Source organism: Suncus etruscus, chromosome 8, assembly GCF_024139225.1.
Source record: "Suncus etruscus isolate mSunEtr1 chromosome 8, mSunEtr1.pri.cur, whole genome shotgun sequence".
NCBI classification, from domain to species: domain Eukaryota; kingdom Metazoa; phylum Chordata; class Mammalia; order Eulipotyphla; family Soricidae; genus Suncus; species Suncus etruscus.
Genome location: NC_064855.1, coordinates 14883876 through 14896932, shown reverse-complemented (window position 1 = coordinate 14896932; position 13057 = coordinate 14883876). Strand labels below are relative to the sequence as shown.

At 51.3% G+C, this 13057-nt stretch overlaps 2 protein-coding genes across 2 annotated transcripts; both read right to left on the bottom strand.

The window, feature by feature from the left end:
• Nucleotides 1–1094: 1094 nt before the first annotated feature.
• On the bottom strand, nucleotides 1095–1898 carry LOC126016169 (histone H2AX). Its single transcript, XM_049778723.1, has one exon. The coding sequence runs from the start codon at nucleotides 1841–1843 to the stop codon at nucleotides 1412–1414; it is 432 nt and encodes a 143-aa protein (XP_049634680.1). The 5' UTR covers nucleotides 1844–1898; the 3' UTR covers nucleotides 1095–1411.
• A 1371-nt stretch (nucleotides 1899–3269) lies between these two features.
• Nucleotides 3270–9977, bottom strand: DPAGT1 (dolichyl-phosphate N-acetylglucosaminephosphotransferase 1). Its single transcript, XM_049779030.1, has 9 exons — nucleotides 9630–9977; nucleotides 9206–9326; nucleotides 8852–9065; nucleotides 8487–8633; nucleotides 5858–5942; nucleotides 5394–5582; nucleotides 4167–4254; nucleotides 3843–3998; nucleotides 3270–3761 (listed from the first exon to the last, which is right to left on the bottom strand). Exons 1-9 carry the CDS (start codon nucleotides 9800–9802, stop codon nucleotides 3696–3698), a joined length of 1239 nt encoding a protein of 412 aa, XP_049634987.1. The 5' UTR covers nucleotides 9803–9977; the 3' UTR covers nucleotides 3270–3695.
• Nucleotides 9978–13057: the final 3080 nt, after the last annotated feature.

Genomic DNA, 13057 nt, shown 5'->3' with positions numbered 1-13057 from the left:
TGTGTGTGTGCTCGCGCGGGGCACAGGCACCCCTTCTCACTGCTTGCCTGGGGGTCCAGCCCCCTCCAAGAGGATGAGCTGCAGAGCCAGTGACTTGCTAATACCTGTCTTGGGGACCTTGGGGATTGGTTGATGGAAGGCCACGCCACAAGTGGGGTTTCATCTCTCTGTTCCTGCACAGCCTGGGAATGCAACCAGCTCAATAAACCAGCTACCGAGGTGCTACTGTTCAGGAGGGTTGTGGAAACGGGCCACTGATTTGATTGACTTCAGAGAAGGGACTCATGTCCAGAAGTAGGGGACAGGGACTAGAGTGGTGGTGCAAGCGGTAGGGCGTTTGCCTTGCACTTGCTAACCTAGGCCGGACCGTGGTTCGATCCCCTTGTGTCCCTGTATGGTCCCCAAGCCTGGAGCAATTTCTGAGCACACAGCCAGGTGTAACCCCCTGAGCATTACCGGTATGACCCCAAAAGACAGAGGTAGAGGAGTACCCATCTTGCTGGCAGCTGACCTTTGACCCCGGTGCCATCCTTAGCTTCATATATATGGCCCCCAAAGCAGACGTGACATGATGAGCGTTGCTACTGTAATCAGTGGGGACACAGCAGTTCCCAGGGACTGAACCCTCCCCCCTTGAGTCTTATTTGGAGGACACACTTCGTTTTCAGGGACCGTCCCTGGGAGGTTCAGGGGGACCCAGAGATGCCAGGGACTGAACCCAGGTAGGCTGCACCCAAGGCAAGCACCCTACTTGCTCTACGTGTCTTGTGACCTGAGCATCGCCACCACCCCACTTTTATTTGGGGGACCCACTTCGCAGTTTCCAGGGACCACCCCTAGCAGACTCGGGGGGAGGCAAGCACCCTCCCCGCTCCACTTGGGGGTGTGTGTCTGGGCCTGCCCCACACCTCAGAGCCAGCGAGCGACACGGCGACCAAATAATACACCTGATTTATAAAAAAAAAAATACTTTAATGATAAAACAAAGTCCGTGTCAGACTCCGATGAGCGTATCTGCTGCGAAGATGCCAGTCAGGAGGAGGCGCGATGGCGGAAGTGCCCCCCCCCGGGAGTCCAGGCCTCTTTCCCTCTCCCCTCAACGCTCCCATCCGGGGTATTCATGTCCCGGATGCGGTACGGCTTGGTCCCTCAACACCAGGCAGGCGGGCGGGCCTGAGGTAAAGGAGCGAGCGGGGCTTAGGCAAGCCGCCTCCCGAGGCGCGGCAAGCTGAGGTAAAAGCCGACTTCCGGCGGCCTCAGGGACGCCTGCGGAGCGGCGAGGTGAGGTCTGGCCGGTTCAGGCCGGCGCTCCAGCTCTTTTCGCGTGGGGGTCGGTGGCCCTGAAAAGGGCCTTTGTGTGTGCGTGAGGTGCACGGGGGAAGGCCGGGCGGCGGCCGTGCGCACGCCTCCCTCAGTACTCCTGAGAGGCCTGCGAGGACTTCTTGCCGCCCGCGGCCGCCTTGGGCCCCACGGTGGCGCTCGTCTTCTTGGGCAGCAGCACGGCCTGGATGTTGGGCAGGACGCCCCCCTGCGCGATGGTCACGCCGCCCAGCAGCTTGTTGAGCTCCTCGTCGTTGCGGATGGCCAGCTGCAGGTGGCGCGGGATGATGCGCGTCTTCTTGTTGTCGCGCGCCGCGTTGCCCGCCAGCTCCAGGATCTCGGCCGTCAGGTACTCGAGCACCGCCGCCAGGTAGACGGGCGCGCCGGCGCCCACGCGCTCGGCGTAATGGCCCTTCCGCAGCAGCCGGTGCACCCGGCCCACGGGGAACTGGAGCCCGGCGCGCGACGAGCGCGACTTGGCTTTGGCGCGGGCCTTGCCGCCGGTCTTGCCGCGACCCGACATGCTGCGCGGGGAAGAAAAGCACCGCAGGAAGGTCCCGTCGTCGTCGTCGTCGTCGTCGTCGTCGTAGCCGTCGCCGCCGCAGTCAAACTGTCGCCGCGCGCGACACGGAGCCGCCCTTATAAGCCTCCCGAGAGCCTCCCTGCGCTCTTCTGATTGGTCCTTTCGCCGCTGAGCGTCTCTGATTGGCTGCGTCGGAATCTTTTCCGCGCCCTTCTGATTGGTCCTTTCGCCGCTGAGCGTCTCTGATTGGTTGTTTTGGAATCTTCCGTCGCGCGCCGCGCGAGAGCCAACGCGCTCTCTGATTGGTGGAATTTGAAAACCTCTCGCCCGCGTAAATAGGCGAGAAGGCGAGAGGGCCCCGCAGTCGGCCAGTCACTCCCCGACTTGGTCGGACTCTAGGCGCTGCGCGCGGAATTTAAATGCCGCGGCACGGCGCATGATCGGAAGACAGTGGGCGGTTTCTGAAGGCTCCAACGTTGGACGGACTTGGTTCCAATCCCGCCATCCCATATGGTCAGCTAAGCCAGGAGCGATTTATGAGAGCAGAGCCAGGAGTATCCCCTGAGCGTCACCGAGTATGGCCCCCAAAGCAAAAAAATAAAGTAATTTGGGTTTAAAGCCAAAGTGCAACACAGGACAGACCCAGGTTCGATCCCCTGCATCCCATATGGTCCCCCAAGCCTGCCAGAAGAAACCCCTGAGCACAGCAGAGTGTGGCCCTAAAACCAAAATAATAATAAAAATAAAAGGGCTTAGTGTTTAAAAAGGGTCAGCACTGCAGTTACCTCTAATTCCCTTCCAGGTGCTCCCTCTCTCCCTCATCCTCCCATCCTGCAAAGGCAGAGTGAAAAAGTTAAAATAAATAAATTAGGGATTATGAGGGACGCACACCAGCTGTTCCCCAGCTGTGCTCACGGCTTATTTTTGGCTTTGTGCCCAGAATCACTCCTGCTGGACCCGGTGTTGTATGTGATGTTGGGGATTGAACCATAATCTTCCAGGTGCAAGGTAAGCATCTTTTGTTTGTTTTTGAGAGGTCCACACCCAAAAGTTTTCAGGGGTTACTCCTGGCTCTGTACTCAGAATTTATTCCTGGCAGTGTTCGGGGTCCATATGAGATGCCTGGAATGAATCCGGGGTTTGACGACGAGAAAGGCTAACACCCTCCCTGCTGTACTCTCTCCCCAAGTATAATAAACCCTTATCACTCTAGCTCCTAACTGCAGTCTAATCCCCTTTTGTGCCCTCTGAAAAAAAATGGGATTCTAATAATTTGTCAATATAATCTATCTGATCATTTCCCTGGAAGGGCTTGGGGGCACAGGGAGGCAAAGAGGATAGGAAGAGAGGCACCTTCTTGCAGGAAGTCCCCCCCCTAATTCTCCCAACATGCCCGAAAATATCTGTTAGGAAGCAGAGAACAAGAAAAAGATCACACTTTATTGTTTAACACTGGGAGCACCAGGCCCCTGTCTGCGGATAGTAATCAGAATACATCATTTATAATCTGACATCAAGTCACCTTCGGTCCTCTCTTTCCTATTCCCAACCAAGGTTTTTTTTTCATCCCCCAGGCCTGCCATGTTCTGAGTCAAGTGTTGTTGGATAACAGCTTGAATGTCACAGCCTGCACAAGCTGGAGAAGGCGAGTGACAAATGCAGAAGGCCACAGTTAGAGGCCAATGTTCAGCCGACCAGTCAGTCAGTCATTGTAGTGGAAGGAAAATGCTGAGAGCAAAATCTAATGAAGGATAAACATGGCCTGGCCAGGAGGTATTCTTGGTCCAGAAAGAGGCTGGCCTGAGTCAGGCACCCTGGAGAATGAAGTAATGGGCAGCAACAACGAGGTGCCTCACACATCATAGAACAGGCGGACAAGCTGATACCGGATGGAGAAGGTAAGCACACTGCCCAGGACCTGCAGGAAGAAATGATGCACTCATGTTAGAAGCCAAGAACAAGGAAGGACAGAAAGGAGCCAATTGTTACTTGTCCGCACCTGCACTAGCAGCAGAAACACCGTGAGGTTTCTCTCATTCGTGGGCCCCAAGACTTTCAGCAGCAAGTTGATGATGGTCAAGTTGTTGCACTCGGTATAGGCCCCGTCCTCATTCGCACCACGTCGCACAGTCACTAGCCGCAGGCTTTCTGCTATCTACAGGGATCAGATGCAGGTGGATTCCATCTCACACCTCTGCTTCAGGACTAGAGATAGGCCCAGTGCTGCCGACTCCCACTCGCACTCCTGCTGGCAGGTCTGACCTCCCAGCCCCCTGAGCTTAGGACAGCGACTGGGATCCTTACTTCCTCATAACCCTGTTACCTTTAGAATAAAGGTGCCCAAGGAAGAGAGGCTCTTGGTCTTGAACCTGGAATAACTCATTTCCAATTTGCCTGTGTCGATATTGAGTCTGCAGCGGGAGAGAGCTGTATGTGACTGAGCCATATTCAAAGAATGTTCCTCAAGCTGGTTCATGTATAGGAGTAGTGAGTAGTCAAACAACCTGAGAGCTATTTCTAGATCTGCCGCTCACTGGGCTGGGATGGGGTGTGATTCGATGGTAGAGTACATGCCTCTTACATATGAAATTCTGGGTGTGAACCCTCACACTATAAAAAAGGGACAGTTTGGGGAAAACTGCATATATAATTCAAGTCCACAAATCCAGAGAGATTATCTCAAATAAAGCACAGGCTTATGGTTCAATCCTCAGGACCATGTGATTTCTCCCAAGCACCACCCGGAGCAATTCCAAACACTGAGCACTGCCAGATAGCCAAAATAAAAACTTTAGGGCTGGAGCTATCGATAGCACAGGGGGTAGGATAATGACCTGGGTTCGATCCCCAGCATCCCACATGGTCCCCTGAGCCTGCCAGGAGTGATTTCTGAGCACAAAGCCAGGAATAACCCCTGTACACTGCCAGGTGTGGCCCCAAAACAAAAAATTGAACACATAACTTATGCACACAAGGCCCTGGATTTAGTCCCTGGATGCTACAAGGAGGGACTCTGTTGCATTTTGTTGTATACCCCAAAATCAACACAATCAACCACTAATCTAAAACCTCAAAAAATAATAACATGGGATCAGAGAAATAGGACAGGAGTTAAAGTGGTTGCTTTGTAAGTGGTTGGCCTGGGATTTGATACCATACAAGGTTAGCTAAACACCAGGAGTAAGCCCTGAGCATCACTGAGTGTGGCCCCAAATCAACTACACAAAGAGAAAACCAATGACAACAAAAACAGGAAAAAGGGGGGCCAGAGCGATAGCACAGCAGTAGGGTGTTTGTCCCTAGGAGTCAGCCTGGAGCAATTTCTGAGCGCAGAGCCAGGAGTGTGGCCCAAAAACAACAAAACAGGAAAAACAGGAAAAAAAGACTGGTTTCTTCACGCTGCTAAGAACACTGATTGATTCCTTAGTCCCTGAGCACTTTATCACACTGAACCGCATACAGAGCCCGGCCTTGTGTCCATTCCCTCAGCAGTTGGCTGGGGAGCTCAGAGGGAAGCCATGATGTCCTTTCCATGCCCCACTGTGGCTACCTGGGCATACGGTGGCGAGGGCAAGGGATGATGTGCAGGAGCTGAGGCAACGAGTAGAGGAAGTTGAACACCTGGGGCATGAAGAAGAGCAGCATGGTCTTGCTGAAGTGTCCAAGGATGCCCACTACAGCAAAGGTCATGCCAGCAAAGTAACAGAAAGTATCACCCACAAACACCTGTGATGGATACCTGTGGGAGGAAGGATTTGTGCTGTGGCCACAGCCCACACCAAGCCTTTCTCTGAGTCATGCCCTGGGTGCCAGACTAAGCCCAACCCTCTGCAGCTCTTCCAACTGTTATGAAGAATTCTCCCAGCAATCATTCCCAACTATTACTGGGTGAACAATTTCAGAATACTGGCAATTGTAATCCCAGAAAACTGTTGGCTTTGCTTCTCCATTAGGAGACAGGACCAGATTTCCCATCCCTGTTGTCCCCCACTCCCCCTTAGCACCCCTCCTTACCAGTTATGATAGAGCAGTCCCAAGGTGGTGAAAAAAAAGGGTATCATGAAGTAGAGGGAAAAGACATGATCATCTCGATAATCACCTTGGGAAACAGGGGAGAAGGCGGAATCAGAGTCGACGTTGACAGCCACTGTCTCTGTACCTTAGTTCGAATTTTGTCCCATTTTGTCCTAACTTGTACTGTCTCTCCCATTCTAGAACTCCTTAACAAGGCCTGGGAGCTGGCTGAGAAGGTGGGAGCACGCCAGAGCCCCACAGAGTCCCCAGAGCACTAAGGGAGCACTGAACTTAAGTTTAGTGCCCTGAACACTCTGGCTGTGACCTGAACACCAAACCAAAGATCTCATTGGGCCTGTGAAAACACCTGGGGAATCTCCATTTCACCTCTTTCAAGAAACCCTTTCTACACTGTTCAGAAAACCAGCTTTCTTTCCTAGCCCTGTGACCTTGACCTGACACATTTAACCTCTCAAGCCTCAGTTCCCTCTTGTGAGAGATGTGATTTTGGGGAGGGGATTGGGCCACACCTGCTGATGCTCAGGGGTTACTCCCAGTTATGCACTCGGAAATAGCTCCTGGCTTGGGGGACCATATGGGACGCTGGCAGATCAAACCGCGGTCCATCCTACGTTAGCACATGCAAGGCAAATGCACCATCGCTCCAGCCCCTGAGAGATATGATTTTAACACCTATCACAAAATAGTGACAAGGCTTATTCATGGCCTGTTATATAAAGACTAGTTAGCATTATTTTCGTTTCTGGGCCACACTCATCAGTGCTCAGGGGTCGTTCCTGATGGGGTTTGGAGGACCATATAGGGTGCCAGGGATTGAACCGGGGTCAGCCACATACAAGGAAAGTACCCTCTTCACTGTATTACTGCTCCAGCCCAAGAGACTAATCAGCTTTAATAAACACCTGGGTTGTTCAACACACTTGAGGTCAAAGTAGGCTGATGGTCTTCTTGGAATGAGGGAGACTCCAGGATGCCTCAGTAAGAGGGGGTTAGGAGGATTCGTTAGGGAACTAAGTATTGGGTGGATGAAAAGAGGAGAGGTTTAGTTTTCAGGCTACACTCAGTGGTACTCAGGGGACTATTATGGGATAAAATCCAGGCACCAGATACAGAGCCCAAGCTCAGCCCTTTGAATATCTTTTTTTTTTTTTTGGTTTTGGGTCCCACCCAGCAGTGCTCAAGGGTTACTCTTGGCTCTATGCTCAGAAATTGCTCCTGGCACGCTCGGGGGACCATATGGGATGCCGGGATTTGAACCACCGTCCTTCTGCATGTAAGGCAAATGCCCTACCTCCACGCTATCTCTCTGGCCCCACCTTTGAGTATCTTAAGGAGGCTGAGCTTTGCTCTAGACCAGGAACTGACAGTGGGATTATTTTGTGATTGCATTTCCTGTTCATTTTCACCTAAGAGCTCAGCAGTACAGCCTTGCTCATGTGAAGCAGTGGGTTCAGTCCTCTGTACCATTAAAAAAAAAGTGTGAAAAGATCTAAGGGGCTGGAGAAAGAGTACAGCACTTGTCTTGCAAAGCGATCAACCTGCATGTGATCCTTGGCATTGCCTAGAGTTCCCTAAGCACCATCAGGAATGATCCCCGAGTATAGCCATGTGTGACCTGCAAACAAAGGACCTGACGAGAGATTGCAGTGTTGGCAAAGAGAAACAGTAGTCATTCATGTTAGCCATAAGATAGAAAGTTTTCCTGGCTCTTTCCTGGAGGCCTACTGTAGGGGTGGAGGTGGGGGTGTGCTGCTTTGTCAATATTCAGAGGAGGTGATGTGTCACAATTTCTGTCTTGTTTCTTCCTGGATCACAGCGTGAGTCTCTCTCTCTCTCTCTCTCTCTCTCTCTCTCTCTCTCTCTCTCTCTCTCTTTTCTCTCTCTCCTTTCTCTTTCTCCTTTCTCTCTCTCCTTTCTCTCTCCCCCCCCTTTTTGGTCATACCCAGCAGTGCTCAGGTGTTACTCCTGGCTCAGAAATCACTCCTGGCAGGCTCGAGGGACGATAATGGGATCCCAGGAATTGAACCCAGGTCCATCCTGATCAGCCTCATGCAAGGCAAATACTGCTATACTCCGGCCCCAACTTCTCTCAAGCAATCCTGGAAAACTCAGGGTCAATAGTAGACTAAGACCCACCTATTATAGCCAATTAAGCTATAAAGGACAGGGATGGGCCAGAGAGATGGCTGAAAGGGCTGGAATATATGCATGTGAGAGTTCTAGGATAGGTTCCATTCTTTACAACCGCTACCAACCACCTGGGGAAAGCCTTCAGCAAAAAGCCAGGAATGACTAAACAAAAAATAAGTGGTCCAGAGAAATAGTACAGGAGGTAAGGCACTTGTCTTGTTTGCAGCAGCAACAGCCTGGTTTGAATCTAAGAACTGCCAGGTAAGGTCAAACCTTCAAATCTACCTACCACCCCAAGTCAGGACTGCTATTTTGTTTTCTACATCTAATAGCTTCTAGAAGTTGTGCAGTGTAAGTACTTCCCCTTACTGTCTATAATTATTCACATATTGCTTTTATCTTAAATGCCCCAAGAAACAGGTTTTAGGTAATTCCAATGACACAAACTTTTCTCTCCTACCCCGAAATCCCTCCTTACCTTCCAGCTCTACCAAGTTGAAGACAATGATGGAAGCAGAAATGACAAGAGACTGGCCAGCTTCTAGACCATTCACTCCTGCCAGGATGTTGATGGCATTGGTACAGAACACTGCCAGCAGCCCCATGTACACATAATACAGGATCCCTGTGGGGAGAAGAGAAGTGGTCAGGCAGAAAGCAAAGATGTCTAGTCATCTAAGGAAAGTTATGAGAGCAGAGGAAAGGATGAAGCATCTGCAGAAAGGAGGTGACAAGATTCAAGGATGAAGCAGGGGCACTTGGAGGAGAAGGTGGGAATAGCAAAAAGGAAGCCAGAATGAAGGGGGGTAGGGTAAGGTGTGCCAGGAGTTGGGGACTACTTACCCAAGTCCAGATGCAGGCCAAGAAGCCATCGTAAGGGCTTGGGGACCACTATAGTGGTGTTGCCGAAGTTGGTGAAATAGACCATGAGGAGCGGGAGGGAGGCAGCGGTGGGCAGCAGGAGTTTGTGGCGCCAGCGCAGGTTCAGCACATCATCGGCGAAGCCCAGGAAAATCATGCAGCAGATGGCAAGGAGGGCACCTATCAGGGCCACAAACTGGGGGAGGCTGGGGCAGTCACCACTGCAGCCTGCTGCAGCCCCCAGTACCTTCCAGCCCTTTCCTTCCTCAGATGCCTTCCAATCCCCGAGGTCCCCAGCATCCCAACCTTCCCTTAACCGTCCCTGCACCCACTTACTTCATGGTGGGGGAAATCTTTGCACTGCTCCTCCATAAAACAGTTCAGGAAAGGGAAAGGGATGAAGCAGAAGAGGATGATAAGGAAAACTGCACCGCTGATCACTCCCTGGGCCTCTGGGCTGTGGCCCAGCAGCAAAGGGAGCGGAGGGGGGGGGGAGAGAAGGGGGTGTGGTCACTCACGAAGGCAAACTTGACACTCTCCTAATGCAGGGGGGACCACTGTAGAAACCCTACCCAGGGCCCCAGAATCAACAACCCTCCAATTTCCATCGCCTGGCCCCCTTGCCAAAGGGGTCCTGGATCTCGGCTGATTTAATGCAACGGGATCCCCGTTCAGTCCTACACCCCAGTGTCTGAGCCCCCCCGACCCCCATCCTCAGCACCCCACGCCTGGCCCGGGACCAGTGTGCCACGCTGCTCACATCCGCTTCTGGTCATGTTTGTTGAGGTCCTTTCCAGACAGGCCCGCGCTCATAAAGTGGCCGTGGAAGGCGGGGATGAGGGTGAGCGTGGCCACAAAGCCCAGCAGCGAGACGATCAGATTCACCAACAGTGACAGCAGCAGGGGCAGGGGCATTTCCAGAAAGACCCCCATGGTGATCAGCGGCGCCTTTTTCTGCCTTCTTAGCAGCAAGCCAGCTGGGCAGACGCCCTGAAGCTCCAGCAAGGAGCCTACAGTGTGAGCCCAAAATCCGACCCTCCCTTCCCAGCAGGTGCTTCCCAACTCGCCTCCACCAAAGCAAGCTAGGCCCAGCCCAACAGTGTGCACTCCAGTCTGTTTCCGCCCGGTTCTTTCCGTGGCATCACTTGCCCTCTGAAGCCGGGACGGCCATGTTTGATGAGGGCAAAAGAGAGGCGCTACGTTAAAATCATTTAATCTCCTTGATTCGAGAAATTCCAGCATCCCCAAAGCATGGAAGCGACCATCACAGAATGATAACAGAGAGTGTATTGAGTCTAACTTCTTAGTTGTGTTGTATGGAGACCGGCGGAAAACACCTTGCCCGGTTCCAAGATGAACGCTTCCTGGGGTCACGTGACGGGAACGCGGAGGCCTCCGCGTTCCACGTCATTTATTTTTGATCGCTTTCGGCCGCCGTATTCACATTTAAAGGGTCAGTTTCAAGGGTTTGCTTCTTTCTCCAGGGCCCACCTGGAGCCCCGGAGATGGCTACGAGAGACGGAGGCAGCGTGCACATTTGTTGTTTTCTGTTTTGTTTGTTTTGGAGCCACACCCGGTGATGCTCTGGGGTTATTCCGGGCTCTGCACTCAGATATCGCCCCTGGCAGGCTTGGGGTCACCATATGGGACGCTGGGGATCGAACCCAGGTCCATCCTGGGTTGACCGTGTGCAAGCAAGGCAAACGCCCTACCGCTGCGCTATCGTAGAGCATGCATATTTAAAAAATCCGCCCACTCCATATTGTTCGCGTCCTTGATCCAAGTCCTTTTCCTTTATCCCACCCACCTGCTGCCCAGGCAGTAGCAATTAGTTGCCGGGCAACCGGCCCAGCGAGACCCCTTCAATCCTAAAGGGGTTGGAAGTTCTCTGGGTCTTAGATTTAACCCGGTCCTTGCTTCTTAGATCTGGATGAAGGGGAGGCTGCTAGGAAGGAAAGAGCTAAGGAAGGGGAGAAATAGCTCTCCACACGTGGTGCCTGTGCAAGGTGCATTATGCCTGGGACCTGTGCCTTCGCCTATGCATATTCATTCTCTTTCATTCTTAGCTGTTTTGTCTTTTGAGGGAGTGCCCATACCTGACTGCTCAGAGATAAATCTGGAAGGGTAGGAGATAAGCCGAATGAGTCTTTGCCATACTTAGCTTTAAGATGGTGGCAAGTGGGGGCCGGAGAGATAGCTTGGAGGTAAGGCGTTTGTCTTTCATACAGAAGGTCATCGGTTCAAATCCCAGCATCCCATAAGGTCCCCCATACCTGCCAGGAGCAATGTCTGAGCATGGAGCCAGGAGTAACCCCTGAGCACTACCGGTGTGACCCAAAAACCACACACACACACACACACACATACACACACACACACACAAGATGGTGGCAAGTGATTTCTAATCCCCAAAGAGGAAGGCCTGGCTCTTTGTCCACTATTTTGAAGAGAGCACACACCTGCTGCCAGGGTAGGATTGACTGTCAAAGAACTATGAAAACCAGAAATGAAATGCCCATTCTTCAAAGGTAATTCTAATTAACAACAAAAAAATGTATCAAATATACAACTCTTCAGTTAGTGAGTATGCATTTATTTAATTTTTTTTCACACACCCGGTGATGCTTAGAGGCTTACTCCTGGCTCTGCATTAAGGAATCACTCCTGGAAGTGCTCAGGGGTCTATATAGGATGCCAGGGATCAAACCCATGCCTGCCACATAGAAAGTAAGCGTCTTAACTACTGTGCTAAACCCCCAGCTCCTTTTCAGTATTTATTATCCTATTAATGTATTTCCTAGGTGTGTGTGTGTGTGCGCGCGCGCGCGCGTGCCTGCCTATTAGATTGAAAATGTTTTCCTTTAAAAGTATGCCCTGATGGGTCTTAGGACACGTAGATATCCATACCTGGGCATCATTATATGCTGAGTTTAAGACTGAGTCTGGGCCTAACAGAATACAACAGAATACACAGGGAGAACAGCTGGTTGTGGGTAGAAGAAGTAAGGGGATGTCTGAGTAAAGTAACTTCAGTAATGGAAGGGCTTTTCAGAGAGGGGAAGTGAAAGACTGGCTCAGGTGGTGAAGTGAATCCCATGGGGTCCCAGAGGAGGTCTCTTTCAGCTTGTTGATCAGGATCTGGTTGAGACTCCCTAGGGACCAGAGGGCCAGACTGTCTGTCTTCTTTCTGATTGCAAAGGCAAGTGCCTATCCACTCACTGTACTATCATTCTGGCCCCATTATAAGTTTTTTGTTTTTGTTTTTGTTTTTGGTTCACACCGGTGGTGCTCTGGGATTACTCCTAGCTCTGCACACAGAAATCATTCCTGGTAGTCTCGGGGAACCATATGGGATGCCAGGATTTGAACCATCTGTCCTGGATCGGCTGCATGCAAGGCAAATGCCCTATTGACCTTTTATAAGTTTTTTTTTTTTTTTTGGTATTTTTGGGTCACACCCGGCAGCGCTCAGGGGTTCCTCCTGGCTCTATGCTCAGAAATCAAATCGCTCCTGGCAGGCTCAGGGGACCATATTGGATTGCAGAATTCGAACCACTGTCCTTCTGCATGCAAGGCAAATGCCTTACTTCATGCTATCTCTCCGGCCCCCTTTTATAAGATTTCTTAAAATTACAAATGAGGGGTTGAAGCAGTAATACAGTAGAGTACTTGCCTTGCACACAGCAAGCCCAGATTCAATTTCCAATACCAATGTGGTTCCCATAATCTACTCTGCTGGGAGTAAATCCGAGTGCAGAGCCAGAAGTAAGCCCAGAACACAGACAGATGTGACCCTCTCAAGACCAAATAAGTAAATAATAAAATTAATTTACATATGAATTTGCAAATGCTCTAATTTGTGCTTGGGAAACTCTTTTGCAATCCTGTGGAGATGCAGCGTGACAGAAATACATTTGGTTTTTTCCAAGGAGTTTATGTCAGCATTTTCCTTTTTTTGGTGCTGCAAATCCAAGCCACTGCAAGACCAGTGCTCCACCACTGAGTGGCATCCTGGCTCTACATCATGTTTAAAGAGCTTGACTTTAAGTATGCTGGGTAGAAATGAGTAAAACAAGGTCCCTAGTTTTTGTTTTGCTTTGGAGGGTGTTTGGGCCACATCTGGAAGTGCTTAGGAAATTATTCCAGAGGTGCTCAGCAGACCATGCAGTGCCAGGATTAAACTCAGGG